Source organism: Acanthaster planci, linkage group LG05 (assembly GCF_054643075.1).
Source record: "Acanthaster planci isolate LZ-2023a linkage group LG05, COTS_SCS, whole genome shotgun sequence".
In the NCBI taxonomy this organism is placed as follows: Eukaryota; Metazoa; Echinodermata; class Asteroidea; order Valvatida; family Acanthasteridae; genus Acanthaster; species Acanthaster planci.
This window is the reverse complement of record NC_141781.1, coordinates 8,813,932-8,834,359: the sequence shown is the minus strand read 5'-3', so window position 1 is coordinate 8,834,359 and position 20,428 is coordinate 8,813,932. Positions and strand designations below refer to the sequence as shown.

Genomic DNA, 20,428 nt, shown 5'->3' with positions numbered 1-20,428 from the left:
AAAGTGTCTATATCCACGTTCCACGGGTTATGAGAGGTCAATAATCAGGATCGATCGTAGAGATATTTCTATAAATCACAAAGTTTGTACGTGTGGCTTCCAACTCGGGATATTTCGTCTACAAAAACCCAGGCCGAGTCCGAAGCTTGATTACTATTCAAGGGGTGTCTTAGGGGTGGGAAATTTTTTTTAAAATGAGGCGACTAACACTTGTGAAATTAAAAATGTCTTAGCGGTCACAATAATCATCATCCGGTAATCATCATCAGCAATGTGTCCGGACTCGGGTTTACGTGAAGTACCCCGAGTTGGAACTATACCGCACCACCAATCAGCCCCTCAACCTACCGAGCCCTCATGCAACAACACATACACGCACCACTCGGACTTAGGCACAGTCACACTAGGCTAGGTGACTTTAACCCTTGCACAGGATTCTCGACCCTTACCTAGCCCGCCCCAGGATCAGCCCTTGTATGATCAGGACGACTAAATCTTGCTTGCGCGCGCATTTTATAGATTTCGCGCTGCTCTGACCACGCCCGCACTCACGTGACCAAGCAGTGACTTCCGTTGCCCTATGCGATATCGCACAACGCACAAGGCGGAGCCTATGCGCCGCGCTTGCTCAACACACAGCCATGCGCGCCTAACATCTGCCTCTGTTATATACTGGGCAGAGCGCCAGCTATAACTTTGCACCGTGCCTAGTGACTAGCGCCCTCTGTCACATCACAATACGCAATGGTGCAGGCAGGCCTAGGCTGAAATTCTGCTTGCGCCGGCCAAGTCACCACTTGCAATGCACTCAAATTCTCTACGAAACAGAGCATTTTGTGGCCCATGAACTTCAAGGTTTGTAGAAAACGTAGGTTGCCAGCTTGTGTCTTGGTGAGATTTGGAAAAAATTGGTGCCTGAAAACAGTTTATTTTTCGACCACGGGCATCGATTTTTCAAATAAAAATGGCGAGGGGCTTCACAGCTGCTTTGTAGGGACGACCTTCTGAGGAAATAATTTCATAAAAAGTCATCATTTAATGAATAGAAGTTCGAAAAGAAATCGAACAAAATGAGTTTTTATTTGATGTGTGTCTTGAACGCCTGAAATACAAACCCTGGGTATTTTTCTTGATCTTTTGAAGTTCAAGTATTTATCACTGTTGGCTATAATGACAATTTATTTACTGGCGCCCAGCCTCAGCTAGCTGGCACATGAGGCGTGTCCGAAACGGGCTTCCGGAGCTACGGCTGGGTCTATTGTCTACACGTCTCCACGCATTTCCAATGGGACGAAGACCTAGACCTAGCTCTAGACAAGAAATGCTAAGGCTGCATCCAAATCTGTTGTCTAGAGCTAGGTCTGGGTCTTCGCTCCATTGAAAGTAAGTGGAGACGCGTAGACAATAGACCTAGCCGTAGCTCTGGAAGCCCGTTTCGGACGCGGCCCTGAGCCGAGTAAGAGACATCGTTAAGTTGGCATACCGCCCTCATTCGACCCTTCTGCAACACATGGTCTGCATGAGGAAAGGGGGCCGCATAACGCGAACGGGTAATGTGTTGTACTACAAATTACAATTACGCGTGAGGATTGACAACTGATTTCTGCTCCGGCCTTATTTGACTTTGAGCTAGCTCTATCGTTTCTCGTGTGTCGGCTGCTCTGTAAATGGAGATGAATATCAAATAGGCCTACACACCATGTAGTTGAATGTATTGAGTAAATCTAGTTTGAAGTTACAAATACAAGATGGATAAAGTGCAGTTCAATAATGAGGTAGGCCGGCCAAAAGTTAGTAGGTAACATGGAGGAAGGAAAACTTCCTCCATGGTAGCCCCACTAGTGGGGCACGGACTCTCACTCCCGATCCATCCTTGATGGATCGGGAGTGAGAGTCTGTGCCACACTAGTGGGGTTACCTCCATGGTAGGTAATAAGCATGCCGCATGTATGGGCCGAGGTTTATAGAGCAGTACTAGCCTAGTATTTTATTTTATTTATTGTTATTATTATGTAGTTAATCGGTAGGGGCTATCATTACATTAACATGATTAACAACAGTGAGTTAATAATATGACATATTAGTGTTATCGCTAAGGTGATTTTGCACAATGATAGATCATGGAGATAGGCATTGGGAAGGCAAAAGGAGAAAACGTTGCCCCTTTTTCATTTTTTTCTTCTCACTGTCACTGTCAATCAGACATTGGCTTCTTAATGGAACTTTTCAGCAGCCAATCAGCAAGGTTCTACCAACTGAGCTTGGACTCCATGGCCATGTTTATGTGTAACTTGCTTTGAATGTTTTGCTGTTCCGGCACTACCTAAATTCATATGTATTACTCCTTTCAGGTTGTCAACTTGAGGAACGTTGTGAAAAGGGTGAAAGTACTCACTGCACACTCTCTAACAAGGCAGATTACAAGGCTTCGAAAGAAAAAGTAGGAATTTCTGAATAAAATGAATACAAGTGATTCATAATAGAGTTTGCAACGCATTGGCCAACCACAACGCGCGAAATCTGTTGAACCTTTCCAAACGCCCATTTGGTCGACGGATCTCACGCACTGTGATTGGCCAACGTGTTGCAAACTCTTGGAGGCGCACCGTTGTGAAACGCCTGTATTGTTTTCCTTAATGTCAGTCAGTAATGACTAAACCATGTTCCCTGGTTTGCTGGTGCAGGGTAGCTTGTTCAGATAGCAAAACATGTTGATTTTACACAGTAAATGTATGCATTGATCTGTCATGGTCTCTCAATCAGTTTGTTAACCACTTAGAGCTGGGTGTCCCCGAATGCGGACCCATTCGTCTAATTCACACAGCCGGGTGGCCTAAGTTGGGGACAGGAATGACTGCTATGAGTCACCATAGGCTGTAATCGTATTGTGAAGCACAATGGCATGAAGGACCGCAGCGCTCTAAGCCAGCCAGGCCGACGAATGCATCGTCCAGCCTGCCCATTGTTTGTCATTCCTGGGGGCTGAAGGCAAACAAAGAAGCCGTTATGTAACTCCATAATAGACATAACAATGGTGACAAGTAAGGTGAATACGAATGTTAAAGTCAAATTCATAAAGCACCGCCCGGCAGCTTGTGATTCAAGGGACTGTTTTACCTGGCGGCAAGTGGTTAAATGCTGTTTTGTGTGTATGCTCTTTAAATAATGTTACTTGTTGATAACAGAAATTTTTAGTGTCGGGAGTAAATGTATTTGGAATTCCACTGACACTCATTCAATTTGTAGAGTTACTACATACATGTACAGTATACAATAGCGGACCCTTGTGATTTGCTGCACTTTCTGCAACGATACCTGAAAACTCTCCAAACCGTTGAACAGGGGCTCAGAGCAGCAGTTGCTGAAGAACAAGAGACGAGCGGAGAGGTTTGTGGCAGAGATAGAAGCCATGAAAGACCTTCAGCCAGACACTGTCACCAAGAAGGCTGTGACTATTAAAAGGTCCCTTCAAGATGTCCTCAACAACGTACGCTTCTGTCATTTTGCTCTCCTATTATTTGTCATTATTGTAGTCAGACCAAAATTTTCTTTAAGATAAAGGCACTTGCCTTGACTTGACCCCCAAAACCTGAAGCAGACTGAGAAACCAATATTTTTCTAATAATCAACTAATTAGCTGACTCCAAGATCATCTCTCAGGACAATCCCAATGGGCCCCTTTAATTGGCAGAAAGCTTTGTGTTGGGTCTTGTACAGTGTGACTGTCAAAGTGGCTGTGTATCATAGTTACCACAGAGCTTTCCGCCATTGGTTAGGGCCACTGTAAACGTTCATGGTCATTAGATTCGTCGGTAGGGACAGGAAAATCAGCCAGTCTTTTACATGTACACGTAGCATGAAAGGAATTTATGCCCTGGATGCCTAAAAGTGAAGGACAAGGGAAAATCCACTGTCATCCACGTATTGGGCACCCATCTCTGTTATTCCTAAATTGGGCAGAATTTCGTGACATTGCTAAATAAGTTGTGCTTACTTCAGTCGAAAATTTCGCTTACTGATTTCATGGAGTGGTTTTGCTAGTGGTAGCACGCACATGTCACTAAGTTAAGCAAGTTCTTACTCTGAGATAAACAGGCCTTTTGCTGTGTTTAGTGCTAACAGTATCAATGATGTACGTGGAGCCTCTGTTAGCATAAACTTGGTGCTAAGCAGGGCCCTGAAATTAGGCTCTGATGTCACCAAAACGAGCAGTAAAACTTGGACCACAAGACTGCAAATCGTGGTTGATTTTGCTTTGGGCATGTCTGGTGTTACTGATTTTTTGTCAGATTTTGTTACGTGTGATCCTTGATCTCTTGTTGTTTTTAGCCAAAGTCCACTGCAAAGGATCGAGTGTTGGTACGAATTATCTACCACAAACTCATACAAGAAAGGGTGTCGAGATTTAAAGGTAAGAGCTTTCTTTTTGCCCTAATGCTGGTACTTAAGGATTATGTGGAAAGTTGTATTAAATTTGAAAGGGAGGACTGTTAAAGGTATATTTTAAGTTCTTAACTAAAATTATGGCAAAGGAGACAAAGTTTTAGAAGAATCTTGGCAGTTACTTGAAACAAACAAGGAAAGAATTCCATGTACGGGTGTCATGAATTTTTGCCAGCAGTGACCTACCGCATTAGCCGTCTGAAAGCAATCAACTGTCCGAAAAAGACAAATTCAGCAGTGAAAGTAGGGAGTTACAGGTATTCACCTAAAAAACACTTCAAATTTTTCAGAGCAGTCTCCTAGGGTTTGGCGCAGGGTGTCAAGCAGCATGCCTATATGCCATTCTTTCAACAACCCAACAGCCAAAAGTTGTACATGGACTTTCTTTCAAGATATTTCAAGGGGAGACAGGCCCTCGGGTGAAAGGAAAAGGGCATTAATTATTTGTCGCCGTGAACATCACAGCAGCCGTAGTGTTTAGTTCAGTAATAATTTGGTGTAGCTGAGTGTTTGACCGAGTCTGAATGTCTTACATGTAGCTTTGGAAGTGGTGCACCCAGGGTTTGTCGTTGGGGGAGGACTTGGACCGGAATTCACCCCCTCCCCCCAAATGATGCTCACCTACCCCTCCCCTGGGTGCACCACTGAGCTTTGATCAGCAACAGTGTACATGTATGCTCCCATGGAAGCCACTAGCTTGCATTTGTATCCATTTCTCATAGAGGTACCATACATGTGGCTGCCAGCAACTGTCAAGACTCTCAAAGGCAGCTATAGGCTGTGTCCAAATTATGCAAGTCTGTTGTTGCCAATGTCCATAGAGTCCTGTGTAATTTCAAGCCGTAGTCAAGTAATTCAGACATGGCCTTAGATACACCTGTGCCTTCTGTCATGTTGTCATGCACCGTATGTGGGTCATTCTATAAATTTGGGCTCTAATTTTTTTGTCATGTCCCTGTCACATCTGACATGAATCTGTAGGTTAAGATCACATTCTTCAATTTCCAAGAGTGATTGAGTAATGCAAATTACCTGCCACACAAGTCAAAATGGTTTGACCTCAGTCTCATTGATTGGGTTGGGTTGGCTGTAACAGGACATATTGGAGCTGTACATTCAAACCCAAAATTTACTGAGTGATCCATTTTTCCTATGTACTTGACCCCACATATTGGCCTCTGATATTGTTTTTAAGTTTTATTCAGTAGTTCTCATGGCTGTTTATAGACAGTGCCAACAAAGTTTCAGATTTTTTTGTACTACAGACATGGTCACCAAGGACCTGCTCATGACCGGAACCAAGAAGCACCGACGTCTCCGCAAGAGCAAATTTGAAGCAGAGGCCGAAGCCAGACTGAAGGAGGAGGAAGATTATCACGTCACCTTGGAGCAGATGATGACACTGGATAAGATAAAGGGGGCTGAAAGTGACGAGGACGATGGCAGTGAAGATGATGGTGACGAAGATTTGCAAGTGACCTTTGGGAAGATAAGAACATTGGATGAGAGGAAACAAGGTGATGAAAGGGAGCATGATTATGATGAAGATGCTCAGCTCACTTGGGAGAAGATGAAGATAAAGGAGAAGATGCACCAGGACAGGGAGAACAGTGATGATGATTCAGCAGAGTCTGAGAATGGAGATGGAGCTATAAAACAGTCATTCCGTGAGCGCAACAGAGAAAAATTGGAACCAGTTGCTGAAGACAGTATTGTTTCTGATATTCCACAGTCAAGAAAGACTGGGAAGAGAAAACTGGACTCGATGTTTTTAGGAAGCCTGTCAAGTATGCAGGATGATGACATCACACAGATGTTACAGACAACAAAGAAAGAGTCCCAGAAGCAAAAAGTCAAAGCAAAGTAAGTGGCATGGGTGATGTAATGCCACTGCCAACTGCGTTACTAGGTTTATGGGGGTGCTTCATCAGTTGACCTCTTGCTTTTCTAACAAAATTGAAGGTGGAACTACAGTTTTGTACGTGTACATGAACTACATGTACATGGACATGTTCTGTGCATGTATATGTACATGTAGTTCATGTACATGTAGTTGATGTACATGTTCTGTTCATGTACATGATGGCATGTACATATACATTGTTTCGGTCTATTATTTGTGGATGATAGGAAGTTTTCCATTCCTCTGCCTTAATGCCAGTGTACTATTTCAAAAATTTACAAGATTTCAAATATCTTTTTTGTCCCCCAGGCGACTGCAGAAGCAACAGCCAAATGTGAGAGCAGCCCAAGAGAGTTCTCGATCACCACCAGAAACAAAGAAGCAGAAGGTCCCCATGGTGGACCAACCAAACCCCGTCAGACAAACCACGGCGGAGAAATTGATACCCGGTATCAACTGCCACCCAGATCTCCCGCCGAGACACACTCGCAGAGGTCAGGTTTCTTTTACAATCCCTAATAGTATCAGTGAGTAACTTTGTACAGAAGCAAATGCAAGTGCTAATCATAGGAAGAGTGAACAAAGTGCACTGCATGGCATGCATAGGACCCGGTGGGAGGGGGGGTTGGGTTAGCATAGCGGTCCTTTCCTCGCTGTGCACCAATGAGGCTCGGGTTCGAGTCCTGGCTTGGCCCAAGCTTTAAGTGCATCTGGTTTCCAACCCATACTCACTCTCGCAGGTTTTCTCTGGGTACTCCGGTTTCCTCTTGCCTCTAAAACTGGACCTTCTTCCTAAGTCCATAATGTTATGCTGGTTATTATAAAGGTTATGAATAAACATATAGTTATTGGCACAAATAGCCTGAGAAACAATAACATGCATACGAGGACTCACTTCCATGCTCAAGCCAAAATACTTGAGTGCTGCAAGATTTAACTGAAAGAGGAAATAACTGAGGAAAATTCATTTGCATGTGTACTGCAGCATTCATACGTCTGTGTTATGAGGTACATGTAATATTATCAGCAATGTCCACACCGTGTAAATGAATAACAGAAAAATGAAAAAAAAAGTTACATAATACGGGCGATTCACAATAGTGCGCCCCCAAGAGTCTGCAACACATTGGCCAATCACAACGCGCGAAATTTGTTGACCCTTTCTGAACGTGCATTGGGTCGACAGATTTCGCACGCTGTGATTGGCCAACGCGTTGCAGACTCTTGGTGGCGCACTATTGTGAATCGCCCGTATTATATTTACAATCACTCTCCCCTCTGCAAAGTTTCAGGGACCAGAAAAATTACATTGCTGTAACCAGGACATTGTTATAAAAGGAGTGGAAAAACTAAGAAAAACAAGAATTATAGGAATTTAGGGATTGGCAGAATTTGCTCTTCATAACAAGATTTTGTTATATCAGGGTTCGTTATATCTTGAGTTCACGGTCTGTTTTTTTCTTCCTGCAGATGTCCTTGAGAAAAAATCCCACAAACTCTTCCCCAGCAGACTCCAGAGCAAGCAGATGTTGGCCAGTCAGTCCAGACAGAAAGCCCTGCAGCGCCCAGCTCAAGCCAGATATCCCACCGCTGCCACCGTTTCATCCCAGAAGGGAGCCCCTGCCCAAGAAACCCTTCATCCCTCCTGGGAGGCCAGCAAGAAGCGCAAAGAGGAGTCCAAAATTGTACCATTTCAGGGAAAGAAAATTACCTTTGATGAAGACTGATGAAACCATGGTGTCATATACATGCAGCCTCTTCTCAAAGACTGGACCAGTTCCCTTCTTCATTGGGCCTGTTGGCACTGGAGGCTCTTTTCGTCCTCATCTAAATGCCCATCTTCCCATTTTTCCCCTTCATATGGTGTCAAAATTTACTCACTGAAACTCACTGATACATCATAGATCTGGAGGAGAATAGAGTACCGGAGTGAATATGTTACGTGCAAAATGATGTGTGTAAAAGGCATCAGTGCAAGAACCAACAAGTGCATACTCCATTAGTTTGCACGACACCTCCTGATTCAACATGGTGTCACGCTTTGGTACTCTTTAACCCTATGTGCTGATGGTTAATGCAGTGCTTACCGCAGTGCATCATGGGATACAGTGGGAGAACATCGTATGCCACGAGTAGGGAGATGGTAGACATAGGAATTACATTCGATCACAAGGAGTAATAGGAGCAGTTGTACCTTCTCCAGTTGAAGATAATTCTTCAGATTTGAAACAATGGTTTGAAAATTGTTGTCGCTGGAATTAACCGTATTCACATGCTCATGGTGACAGTATAATGCAAGGATGACGCTCATTTTACCCTAGCATACATCGCAGTAACCACCGTGTAACATCACGAGTACATAAGGCAGCTGCTCTGACAACAGCAAATAGGGGTAACAGTAAATTAATGACTCGATGTAAGTCAAGCAGTCGTAGACACCAAGGGAAGCTCAAGTCAACTATCAACCCAAAATAAACAGTGTCCCATGTATATTTATTTTACCATATGCCAGACACATTCAGTTGTCGTTACAGTTTCAGGCACAAGTGAAAGGCGTGTGTGTGTCCCCGTCCGTTTATGTACAGTGTGCATAAAAGCACAGCCGCAGCTACATTCATCTTTTTGGACTTCACCCGTACAACAATTCTCATCTTTTTGTACTTCACAATGCAACAACTCTATGACCTCTTCTGGAGAACTGTTCAGTACTTGCACATATTTATTTTACTTGCGCGCAGTGTGCACCTGATAAACAGCAAGGATGTAGCAACTGACACATGACAAATTAACCAGTAAGAGTTCAGCGCTCAATCATGAATATGTACATGTACATGCGTGATAACCTGTAATGTGCTTCAGTAGAGAGAAACTTGCGACTTCAGATTTGCATTTGCACGTGTGGTGCATCCTCAAGACCTAAACAAAATACTCTGGACTAGGTAGGTTACTTGCAACAAATGACACCATCAGACACCTCACTTATTTACTTTCCATAAAATCAGTTTTATTGTAAATATACTCGTTTCCTTTCACGTAGTATTTTGTTGGCATTGCGTAAAAAAGTCCCTGTGTACAAGATTCATTGTTGAGTTAACCGTGTCGACTTAACGTCTTCATTTTGTAAACATACTCTCCTGCCACTGTCCAATAAAACTGGAAGGTTTGTGGCTGCTTTCTTAGCCAGTGTTTATCATCCTAAATGGGCTAATCACAACAAAGGAACCTTGCATTAAATATAGAATGTGGGAAAACACTGGATCGATCCCTGTGTGACCACTCACAGCAGTGACTGCCTAACTAAAGTCTGATGTACATTCACATCTGTAGCATGCAGTGTGATTACCCATGTGGGCAATAAGCACTGATTAGTCAGCAGAGTTTCCAAAGGTCAGGTTATCTAAGCTTTCCAGGCCTGGTGTTTGGCCCTTCTGTGGAGGACGTTCTTCAGAGCCTCCACACGGGAGGAAATGTGACTGAATAGTGCTTCCAAAATCAGCAGGATAACTAGGGCTAGGCACTCGTACGCATACCTACCTACATTGTCACTTCATGCATTTCTAAATGAAAATACTGGCAAGCATTCAAGCAATGTAAAGATATAAAAAAATCATAACAGTGTGTCTGCTGTAACATAAACTTACTACATGTAAATAATGCTAATAGTACTTTGAAGGAAACAAAATTGAATACTTGAATTTGAAGAAAATAATTAATTTGATATTACCAGCTAATTCCATGAGAGTCTGCTACATTAAGTATGTGCTACAATGGGTCCAGAAATATTACGTTCTTGAAGTGTGGACTGCAGTTTGCTAGCGCACTGAAGAAATGTCACCTGCATCAAAGTGCATGTGTGGACATTCATCTGTCTTCTCCCACTAGGATAACTCCTTCGAGCTGGATTTCTCATGATTTCCCGGACTGATCCTCTTCATTTTGCCACAGATAACCCTGACTCCAAAATGCCCCAGAAGCTGTTTTTCAGAGGGGAAACGTTGCGCTAACCTTATATACCTAGTGTGGACTTGTGAACAAAAGATGTCCACACAATACAGGAAAGGAAGACGTTCTGTGGACTTACATATGTCCACAGGATGTTTCCCCTTCTCAGAAAAAGAAGTTTAGAAGTTTTTGTGCAGAGGTCCACACTATGTATGAAAACCTGCACACAATATACATGTACATGTATACATGCATGCAATGTTACCGGCCGCTGTGGAAGGACTTACATCTACATGTACAGCTATGCTGACACAACTACTCTGATGTTTGATCATTTAAAATCAACTTGATTTCAGATTCTTCCGCCCACTTAAGAGTTAATGGTTGATACTTGTCAAAGATTGAGCTACCATAAGTATAGGTTGCATGTTAATTACAAAAATCAGCATTTATACAGCATGATTTCATTCAGCATTTTAGCCGCATTGATTGCTTGTAATGTAGGGGCTGTCTGTGTAGAAACTCACAAGCTGAAAATCTAGTCGCTGTGAGCAGCCCAGACCAATTTCAGTTGCTTTTATCAAGGTTACGCTTACATCCTAATGCGTGAGCACTTCCACCGACCTCAAATCCATAGAGATCAGTCGAGGGCACACAATACCGAGGCACAAAGAGGCATAAAGTAACAAGAAAAAGCAGGAAATATGCGGGGGACAGTTGGTGTGCACAGATATGACGAGGAATAGGACACAAAGGCCGGGGACTGAATACATGGACATGAACTCAAGCCAGTTTTAGAACAAAATACAGGTACCAGTTAAAAATGCATGACAACCAGAGAACCAACAGCCTAAATGTTTCATTTCAGAAATTCAGACATCTGCGGCTGACGTGTCTACTGCTGATGTAAACCTCTTGAGGTAACTATGCCAGGGGTGAGATTTGTCCGGCTATTTAGAAAAGTATTCAGGATTTATGGATTTTTCTATTGGGCATAGCATTACCAGAACTAGAGGTAGTGTTTTCCAAATTTTGCATGAAAATGAATGCAGGACTTGTACAAGTTGAGTTTTTAGTAGTATGCATACTCTTGTATGTGTTGTTACTCCCGCTGGAATGCAATAGAATACTTCTTGAAATGGAGGATTGGGGGACAAACTGAAATATTTTTCTCCGCATTGTTCAGTTTCCTCACTATCCCCTGTATTTTTTTGTTGATCTACATAAAACTGCAAGTAAAGAAAAGCAACCAGCTTGTCAGTAAAGCTTACCAGGAAAATTCTCAGTGTTTAAACAAGTGACAGCAATATGCCAAGAGGGTGGAAAATCCGCTTCAACATCATGCCAACACGGAAGTAATCATACACATTCAGCAAAACAGCTTTGATGGAACTTGCCCTTGCTTATAAAACATATCAAAAGGTGTATAAAAAATACTGGACAGCAGAATCCACCTAACTCTGAATCACTACATAAATGCTTTGCAGAGTTACTAAAGACAAAAGAGTTTATATCATAAAAATCGCCAACAGGAGGTAAATTGTTCCACATTTATAAACAAGTAAACTGATGCAAATAAAACCCACTGAATATGCAGCTTGATTAAAAAATACTAAGACAAGCCTTCACATATATTGCACTTTAAAGTCACAGTGATAAAACCAGTTGTTTCAGACTAAGTCAGTGATTTTAAGGTAGTGTACATGATCTGCAAGATCTATAGTGTCGGACAATCTCGGAAACTCCACCAGGAATGCCGTCATTTTCGAGATTTTACACTTTCTCCAAAGATTGTCCAGACAAATGACCATTGGAAAATACAATTTCTTCAAATACCACAAGTGTTAATGGGCACAATGAAAATGTGTGTGATGCACTGAGCCGTTGGAGTCTATGGAAACGGGTAAAAAACAAACTGCCGATGTGCCTTCAATACGCCCAAATTTATTAACGGATAGAGTGACATGTATAACCGTAACTAACAGCCTAAAGGAGAATTTGGATTGATTTGAAATTCAGATTTCTTTATGAAACTAGGAGTTTACCTCACGTGAATAATATCATCTCGCTATCTTCCCCTAAGATAACAGTGTGGTCCAAACTGAGCAGCATTTTAACATGGCCACTCCTTCAGAGCTCCGTGGCGAAGCGTGTTTTTCTTGAACAAAATCTGCAACTTTGAGACATTTAGCTTCCCGTTTTTCCAATCACAATATTTTTCGTGCCTAAAAGCAAGGATAGTTACCACACTTGTCGATTTATAAAGTGTTTATGATGTGCACTGACGGCGTGCGGACGGTTTTTGACCGACATACGTGTGAACAGGGAACAATGACTGTTCACTGTGTGGTTGATTGTACATGCACATGTGGTTACACAGTGACTGTGGTTACTTCACTGCACGACGAAATGTTATTTATTCGACAAATTCCTAGTGTATTCCCAGTGCTACATCGTTGAAGGAGGAAACACAAACTTTGAAGGTAAATTTGCTGACCACTACCGCTGCGTAAAACCGTGGCAAAAATAAAACATTTTTAAGGCCATAATTGGTCTGTAGATCAACCACGCCTGTGCACTGTCCAGACACTCACGAATGTCCTGTGGCCCATGGATATTTGCAAGACAAATTACACGAGCTGTGCTTTGAGTATTAAAAATGAACAGTGTTTTTCTAAAATTTTCTCAAAGCAGTGAACTCAAAAAATGAAACATGTCCGTGAAATGATAATGTTAATAAAATGTTAATAAAAAACCCAAATCGGTCATTTTTGACAAATTGCTGTACATGCAAATCATGTATACTACCTTCAAAACAAGCAAACAGAAATCTAGGATTATAATGCTCAATTCAAATCAAGCAGTTGACGAATAATCTATTGGTTGTACATATAAGCCAAACTGGGTTTTATACATGTAACCTGCTGTACTGGAAACCTTACTATTTAAAAAACAAAACAAAAAACAACTTTACTCCATGTTCACAATATCACTTAGGGTTCTCACCTATGCAGATCTGTAAAGTCATTATTACGGCTGGGATAATATCATAGTGCTGTCCAGAGATAAGGGAGATGGTGGAATTCATTGCTTGGCACCAATTCATTGGTAATAAAGTCATGTGTTTTGCACCAAGACCTAACCCATGAATATCCATGGCCCTTTTCATCACAAGGTTTAACACACTGTGCAACTAGGCTTTTATAGATAACAGGATATGGGGTAGCGCGGACATCCGGAAGTTTCACAAAAATATGGGTAGCAACCACACCGTGCCGGTGAAAACAACTGCAACGAGCGAGCGCGTACGTACAGATCAAAGAAAAGATTGTATAACCCGATCCTCGGACTGGCTGGTGCATGCGTACGTTGCCAAGATTGCTGTTTTCACCGGCGCAGCAACTGTCATTTTGCGAGAATCCCAGATGTCCGCGCTGACCCATAAGGTTTATGCTAGTCACACAAGACACAGCTAGCAATAGCCTCGGACACCAGAAAAGCATGGTATAAAGCACACTTCAAATGGCTTCAACAGTTACAGAGATTAGTCAATTATGCATTCAAATGGCAACACTGACTATAAACTGTACCGCTCATCTGTTGCTTGGTCTGGGGTTTGACTGTAAAACCTACAGCATGGACGTAGAGGAGGCAAAAGTAACACCGACTAGATCGCAGGAACTACACATCACAATGGAGGGATCGACAGACGGACCTCTGGTTGGATACCAGTTCCAATGCTCCAGCATCGCCACCTTGATTACCTTGCTGACTACTCACATCGTCCAGACTGAGGCAATGGTGCCGTGAGTTGCAATTGTAACTGAAATTATAGGGGGAGGAGTTTATCTTGGTTGTGAACTCTAGATCACACTGAAAAATCCCTGTTTTTCTTTCGTCACATACCCCCAGCACCTGCTGCTGCTGCTGCTGCCATCAGCCTGATCTCCTGCAGGTTTCTACACACCCACTCGGCAATGATCTGTTTGTTGCCGTCATCGTAGGCCCTGATGAACGCGTGGTGCAGTAAGGCTTCTGGCGTCGGTCGGTCGTTGGGGTTCTTCCGCATGCTGGTAAGGGCGAAAAGCATTTCAGATCAACTGTGATAAACCAAGCCGAAGTGGTACCAATTTGGGGTAAATATTTCTGGGGTCCTTTTACCAAACATGTCGAAAGGCACTGACACTGTCAATAATCAAACACATTCCTGTCTCCGAGTTAAAATGGCCGTCCCAGGCAGTAAAAGAACAGAGTAGCAAGGATAACATCATCAAAACGAGTTCAAGTTTTTCTAAATGAAAAATGGTCTGTATTATTTGAAACTTCACTTACCACTGGGCTACAAAATCCACAAATGCTTCTGAAAAACTATCCCTCGGCAACGATGGAGGTGCCTGTGACCACAAAAAATGATAGCATGTAAGCTTGGGTAACAAAATAAATTGTTATTCCTGCCAGGTATAGAGTACCGAAGTGAATACGTCACACGCACAATTAGCGTGTAAAAGGCATTAGTGCGAGAACCAGCCCGTGAGCCAACACGTGCGCGTACTCCATTCGTTTGCACTGCACTTTCTGATTCACAGTGACGTCACACTTCGGTACTCTATTGACTGTCCACGCACTTGTTAGAAAAATGTGACACTTCAAACACTAGCGGCACTAGCAAGAATCCGTCCACTTACATGTACTGCTTAACGCGTTGGGTACAAACTATTCAAGAAATTTACAGATTAACTCACCTCATGTACAATGCACTGTAGCAAGTCTATGGCCTGTGAATATTAAAAAAATGAAATAACGAAGTAGTTTTTGAGTTGTAGACAAACAATTGGTAATGAAAAAGCATGTGCTTCAGACTAGATAACTGTCAGAGGGAAAGTTATTATTTCAAATTATAAACCTATTTAACCCCTTGACGACGGGAATTTCTTCCCAAAAGCCGACTCCAAGAATTCCAGCCTCGCTTGGCCACGAAGGCCACCTGCCAAACCGCAAATTCTCGGTTTGTGGCCCTGCGTGCTCTGCACGCTTTGAATTACGCGGTGAAAAGGCTGATTGTTCAGTGGCATGCAGCTCTACTCACCGTTCCACATTCCCCTTGCCTCTTTTCAAAGTGGGGACTATTGTGAGGCTGGTGATTATGATGCAAAATCGGTCTTTTCATTTCTGGGCTACATACAAAGACCAATTACCATACATACAAGAGCCAGGGTCTACCTTCTTTCACCATGTTCACTCGAGCGTGGGCCGAGAATAATAGCTGAAAAGTGGACTGAGGATCTCTATTTTTACGGCGGCTTTAGCCGCCTCCCAGTGCAAAGGGGTTAATAAAATTTGATAAGAAACACTGCAAACTTACCGACAGTTCATTCTCCCTTGGTGTAACCTGTACAACAAAAACATAGGAGCTAAAGGGGTAAAGTACAAGTACATGATGGAGAACTTGCTTTTTAGAGATCAGCACACGCTATGTCTAAACGTTCCACAATTCATGATCTCCACTGGTTTCCCCTCTTCAATCACCCTTCTGAATCCTGCAAATTTCTCCACTGTGAACCAGAGCATTCCTGCTATTACTTTCAAGGATCACCAAAACCTGATGTTAAGTTAATTGCCCGGTGGTGATCTACTCGCCTAAATTCCTCAAAGACCTCTGAAACCTCCCATTTGACCTGAGAGACAGGTTGGCCAAGGAGCTTTTCACTTCACTGTCCACCTCTGATGACCACAGATCAGACCACTTGAAATTGGTAATTACACTTCAATGGTTGACTGGTTAGTTACTCCCTATTATATTCGATTGTCAGAGTTTTCAACATAAAAGAAATATTTTTGTCCCACATCTAAAAAAAAAAATCTTAATCTTGTAAAGGATTTTGAAGCCATGACACAGCACAGAGATACATGTACAACTCAAAAATAGCTAATTGCCAAAAAATCAAATAAATAAATTATCTGAGAAATTTAGTCAAATTACAAATAATGTTTCAGGAAATAATGACTTACTGGGTATGGAAATCTGCCCGTTGCCATCTAGAAGAAATAAAATATACATGTAAAATCTTCCTAGTACCCTGTGCACCCACAAAATATTCACAGTCTGTCTTTACCTACTGATTCATTCAAAGATGCTTCCGTTGTGCCATGTAAAATTTTGATGTTGTAATTACGACAGGGACTTGAATTATCCTGCGGCTATACGTGTCAGCATCAATCAATTATTTAGACGTGCTCCACTTTTCACTACAAACTACCCGCCAGCGAGTTCGGGTGCAATAGCTATGAAAAGTTAATGTCCTAAATTTCCCATAGCTTACATGAATGAAACATGATTGACAACCCTACTACTCCACAACAATACCTTGTAAATACCCATCCATCATACACAAACGTGTTTCTCACTATCAAGGGAAAAGTGTTACAGAATATGAGCACATCACCCATTTAACAGCAAAACCTTTAACACAAAATTGGCTTTTGGAATCACTGTACCTCAAGGAGAAATACGCCAAGACTCCAAACCTCTGAATGTACACCATACTGGTCTCCCTTCACTCGCTCTGGCTAAACAAAGAAAGAAACGTCACATGATGCTGTAGAATGCCAGAGAAAACTCAAACTGATCAGGTTAATTTTAGAGACATCAGTGTCAGCTAGGATGGGCTATTAACCACTTGCTGCCCGCTGGATTTTTCTAGAGCAAGACAAGATGCCGGGTTCTTTTCCAGATTTTCTGTTTTCGAAATTCTTCAAAAATTCATCATTTCATTTAATGGCGGTTTATACCCACATGAAGGACTCTTTAGGCACTACTCTAAAGACGACAGGTAACCTCCATTGACTCCTGAATATTTCAGCCAGGCCTGCAGCCTTGGAAAAAGAGCCCAGATTGTGCGGTGTTACTTAAGATTCTTCTGTTCCCGAAACCGGCACAGTGCACTGCTGACCTATTTTCAATAGGGGCCACATTAGCGTGCAGCAGTGCTGTGTGGCTCATTGCTGCAGTGGTGGAGAGCTTTTGTCCCCGGTGGTAGTCCACTCGCTCTAAATGCCTCGAACTGTGGTATACTGTTTCAAAACAAGGCTGGATTATCTTCACTACTGAGAGCGAAAAAATGTTGGTAATGCCCAGCAGCTCAGTCTTTTGTGCTGAGCACGGTCTTTTGTTATATGGCCCAACTCTTTTGTCCCAGTTCCGGGCTCCCCGGCTCTGCATATAAAGCCTATGTACTCGAAAACGGGTCACCCGGCAGGAAGTGGTTAAAAAGCATACTCACTTCTGAAGTTAACAGGGCAAGTGAATGAGGAATCAAGCAACTACTGAACCTTTATAAAAATGCGTCACCCACCATTCCAAAAACCAGGCTGAAGTACACATAATTATATTGATGTTTGACAAGTCCTCTGCAAGCCATAATTTTTCAGGCTTCAGAGTGATCCAAGATGCAAATCTGGTCTGCAGAAAGCTTTGGTAGTTATGGGCAGCGAAAGTTGAGGAATTTGCATTGTTCACATGTAACATGGACACATATGTCTTTCATCCATTTGTTCTGTGTTTGTGTGGATTCCTGTTGCGTGGAGGCACTAATGTGAACAAACAAATTCATTGCAAGGAGAATGTATCAAAGCAATAGGTATTCTGTGAACAGCACACGTTGCTAAATTCAGAGAGACTTACTGCCATGTATGCGTTGGTTCCGACATACGTCTTAGTGATAGAATTCACGAGTTGAGCACTGACACCAAAGTCACACAGCTTGACTTCACCTTGAGTGTTGACTAGGATATTGGAAGGCTTGACATCTACAGGGAAAAACTGAATACTTATGAACCAGTTAAGGAGAGGACTTCCAGCAAGTCTGCTTGGGATATTAAACACCCTTAGTAGGCAGGTACGTTTGTGGTGATGTTAACTTTCACACTAGTCTACACTGCAGGACAGGTTGTATGAGCGTCAATGGCTTCTCAAAATACAGGGAGGGGGATTGGGTCACACCAGCATACTGTACCTACGTTATAAAGGCATAGACGTATGTGGTGATATCAAGATCACAGTTAAGTGCAAGGGGGTCCAACATGTGCTCCTTCCTAATGCTTTACCAATAACACTCGGACTTGAACCCTAAACTGTACACGAATGCAGTTATGAAGGTTGTATTGCTGTTCAAAAGAAGTCCCTTCCCAAGGAACCTTTTTCTTTTTCTATCCTTATAAATCATTTATGCTAGCATCATCAATGATTTTGTTAGAATTTCTTTGAAACATGTTTTTCACTTTAGTTAAATAACACTATTTTAAAAAAGCAGCAATATTATTTCATATCTGGTACTTACCTCTATGCATGATCTTCAAACTCCAAAGGTATGTCAATCCTTTGACGACCTGTCATTGTAGAAAGAAGAGCACAGGAGACAGATGGACGGGACAGGTTTTGTTAGCACGTGTGGAATCAGCCAAGTCCTGTAAATCTCTCTATTCTTTGATATACATGTACTGTACATGTCAAGTTCAATCATTTCCTCAAGTCACACCAATTTATTTCACGTGGTTCATACAATGGTCTTCACAGTCAACATTTATTAGAATATGTCACGCCATCCAAAACCATTCTGTTTGAATGACCTGTATTGCCTCTTACAAAATACACAACGACGATTTCAATTGGGCGGGCACGTCACAATGAAGCAACATTAGTGAGAGACAATATTCATCAACATCTGAAAATAGTGACTGTTTCATGCATAAATGCATGTACGAAAACGCATTCCATAGATTCCAAAGCAGTTTGATGAAAAGGGGTAGATTCTGATTGCTGTTTGGCCCAGAAACCCAGTTAATAGGTTTCCCATGCAAAATTCCTCCATAGAGGCCTGACCAGATACATCACATGCAGCATGTGTGTTTTGATGTACTCATATATCAAGGCAGGGCATACTTACAGAAACAGTAATTCTTCCCAGGAGATTTTCAGGAATGCAATGGTACATCTCTAATGAACCACCTAAAGCAGTAAGGCCCCAAAGCAAACAGTAAACGTTTAAGCAAATACTCAAAGAGATCTTTTTAGCTACCGTACGTGTACAATGTGCAGCAATGCAGCTTGCACTATGAACTTTCAAAACCGTGAAAATGCAGTTTGGCCATTAAATCATGGTGAAATTTTTTCAAGGCAATGTAAGACCGTTCTCACAGTGGAAAGTAGAGCAGCTTGGGGGCGATTGCAATTGCTCCACAGGTAACTACAGGTGTACATGTATGTACATGTAGGTAACTGTGTCTTTGTTGAGTTAGCAAGGTTCTGAAAAGAGAATGTGGGCCTGTGGACCTTATATGTTTCACAAAAGGCTTTGAAGAATGTGAACATTTCTAGATGTTGCATGTACTACAAGATAAGAGGTAACTTTCTGAAGAATTTCAATAAACGCAATAAAATAAAGAAGTCGACTTTAAGGCAGTTTTAAAGCATCACAATTTGATTACTAATGACAGAATCTACACTCTTAATTGGTCGCTTTGTAGTGGACATGCCCATGATCAGGCCAGTGGCCACTGAAATTTCAGATAATCTTTCTGCCGATACTTCTGCATGTACGTTGCCATGCAGGTTTTGGAATGTAAAAGAAAGAATTCTAAACTACGAATTAAAATTATGATGTGTTGACTTCTAGTACAAGTGATTCTTTGTGAAAAGAAAGTTCAAAACAGATTCTTGGGCACAAAGTGTAAAATATTCAAATTACAATGCAAAATAAAAGAAATTCTTTGAAAGATGTAAACATTCAAAATTTGAGAAAAAACTGCGTCAGTGGCAAGTACATGCCTTTATTCAGTTTTGGAGCTTGATTACAGCTAAAATGACACGGTTATACAACAGGGAAACCATGACTCATTTTGTTCAAAATAGATCTCATTTTACATTCAGGACACACAAAGCAATCCAGAGATGGGTCTCATCTCGTGACTTACCATCCATAAATTCTGTACATATTGATATTCTATTCTCGGTGAAGAAAGCTCCATAGAAGCCAATGATGAAAGGGGAGTCACACTGTCAAATGAAAACAGATTAAAAATACATAAGAATTGCACATATATTTGTGGGCTTCACAAGAGCAATTCGTTGAGTTGATTTCCAAA

The 20,428-nt window shown here is 42.0% G+C and overlaps 2 protein-coding genes across 3 annotated transcripts in view; one reads left to right on the top strand and one right to left on the bottom strand.

Annotated features, from left to right (window-relative positions):
* The first annotated feature begins 1,529 nt into the window (after nt 1-1,529).
* LOC110988143 (uncharacterized) lies at nt 1,530-9,435 on the top strand. 2 transcript variants are annotated; one of them, XM_022251416.2, is made up of 7 exons: nt 1,530-1,550; nt 2,352-2,440; nt 3,343-3,487; nt 4,330-4,411; nt 5,709-6,306; nt 6,656-6,840; nt 7,817-9,435. In XM_022251416.2, the coding sequence occupies exons 3-7, from the start codon at nt 3,410-3,412 to the stop codon at nt 8,071-8,073; spliced, it is 1,200 nt and encodes a 399-aa protein (XP_022107108.2). In that variant the 5' UTR covers nt 1,530-1,550; nt 2,352-2,440; nt 3,343-3,409; the 3' UTR covers nt 8,074-9,435. The 2 variants fall into 2 exon arrangements, with proteins under 2 accessions (XP_022107108.2, XP_022107099.2); XM_022251407.2 differs by lacking the exon at nt 1,530-1,550 and adding an exon at nt 1,557-1,775.
* Nucleotides 9,326-20,428, bottom strand: part of map2k5 (mitogen-activated protein kinase kinase 5) — a 33,165-nt gene continuing 22,062 nt past the window's right edge. Inside the window, exons 11-20 of the mRNA XM_087136658.1 lie at nt 20,258-20,339; nt 19,231-19,292; nt 18,625-18,673; nt 17,970-18,094; nt 16,784-16,855; nt 16,298-16,324; nt 15,651-15,677; nt 15,031-15,063; nt 14,621-14,682; nt 9,326-14,358 (exon numbers count right to left, since the gene is read on the bottom strand). Coding sequence (XP_086992784.1) covers nt 14,187-14,358; nt 14,621-14,682; nt 15,031-15,063; nt 15,651-15,677; nt 16,298-16,324; nt 16,784-16,855; nt 17,970-18,094; nt 18,625-18,673; nt 19,231-19,292; nt 20,258-20,339 — 711 coding nt within the window. The 3' untranslated portion in view covers nt 9,326-14,186. The remainder of the gene's footprint in view (nt 14,359-14,620; nt 14,683-15,030; nt 15,064-15,650; nt 15,678-16,297; nt 16,325-16,783; nt 16,856-17,969; nt 18,095-18,624; nt 18,674-19,230; nt 19,293-20,257; nt 20,340-20,428) is intronic.

What these genes read in the sequence shown, in the direction of transcription:
- LOC110988143 (XM_022251407.2), top strand. Translation starts at nt 1,749, where the DNA reads ATGGATAAAGTGCAGTTCAATAATGAG. An exon ending in ACAAGGCTTCGAAAGAAAAA is followed by an intron (nt 2,441 to 3,342) that starts GTAGGAATTTCT and finishes ACCGTTGAACAG; the next exon opens with GGGCTCAGAGCAGCAGTTGC. An exon ending in AAGGGTGTCGAGATTTAAAG is followed by an intron (nt 4,412 to 5,708) that starts GTAAGAGCTTTC and finishes TTTGTACTACAG; the next exon opens with ACATGGTCACCAAGGACCTG.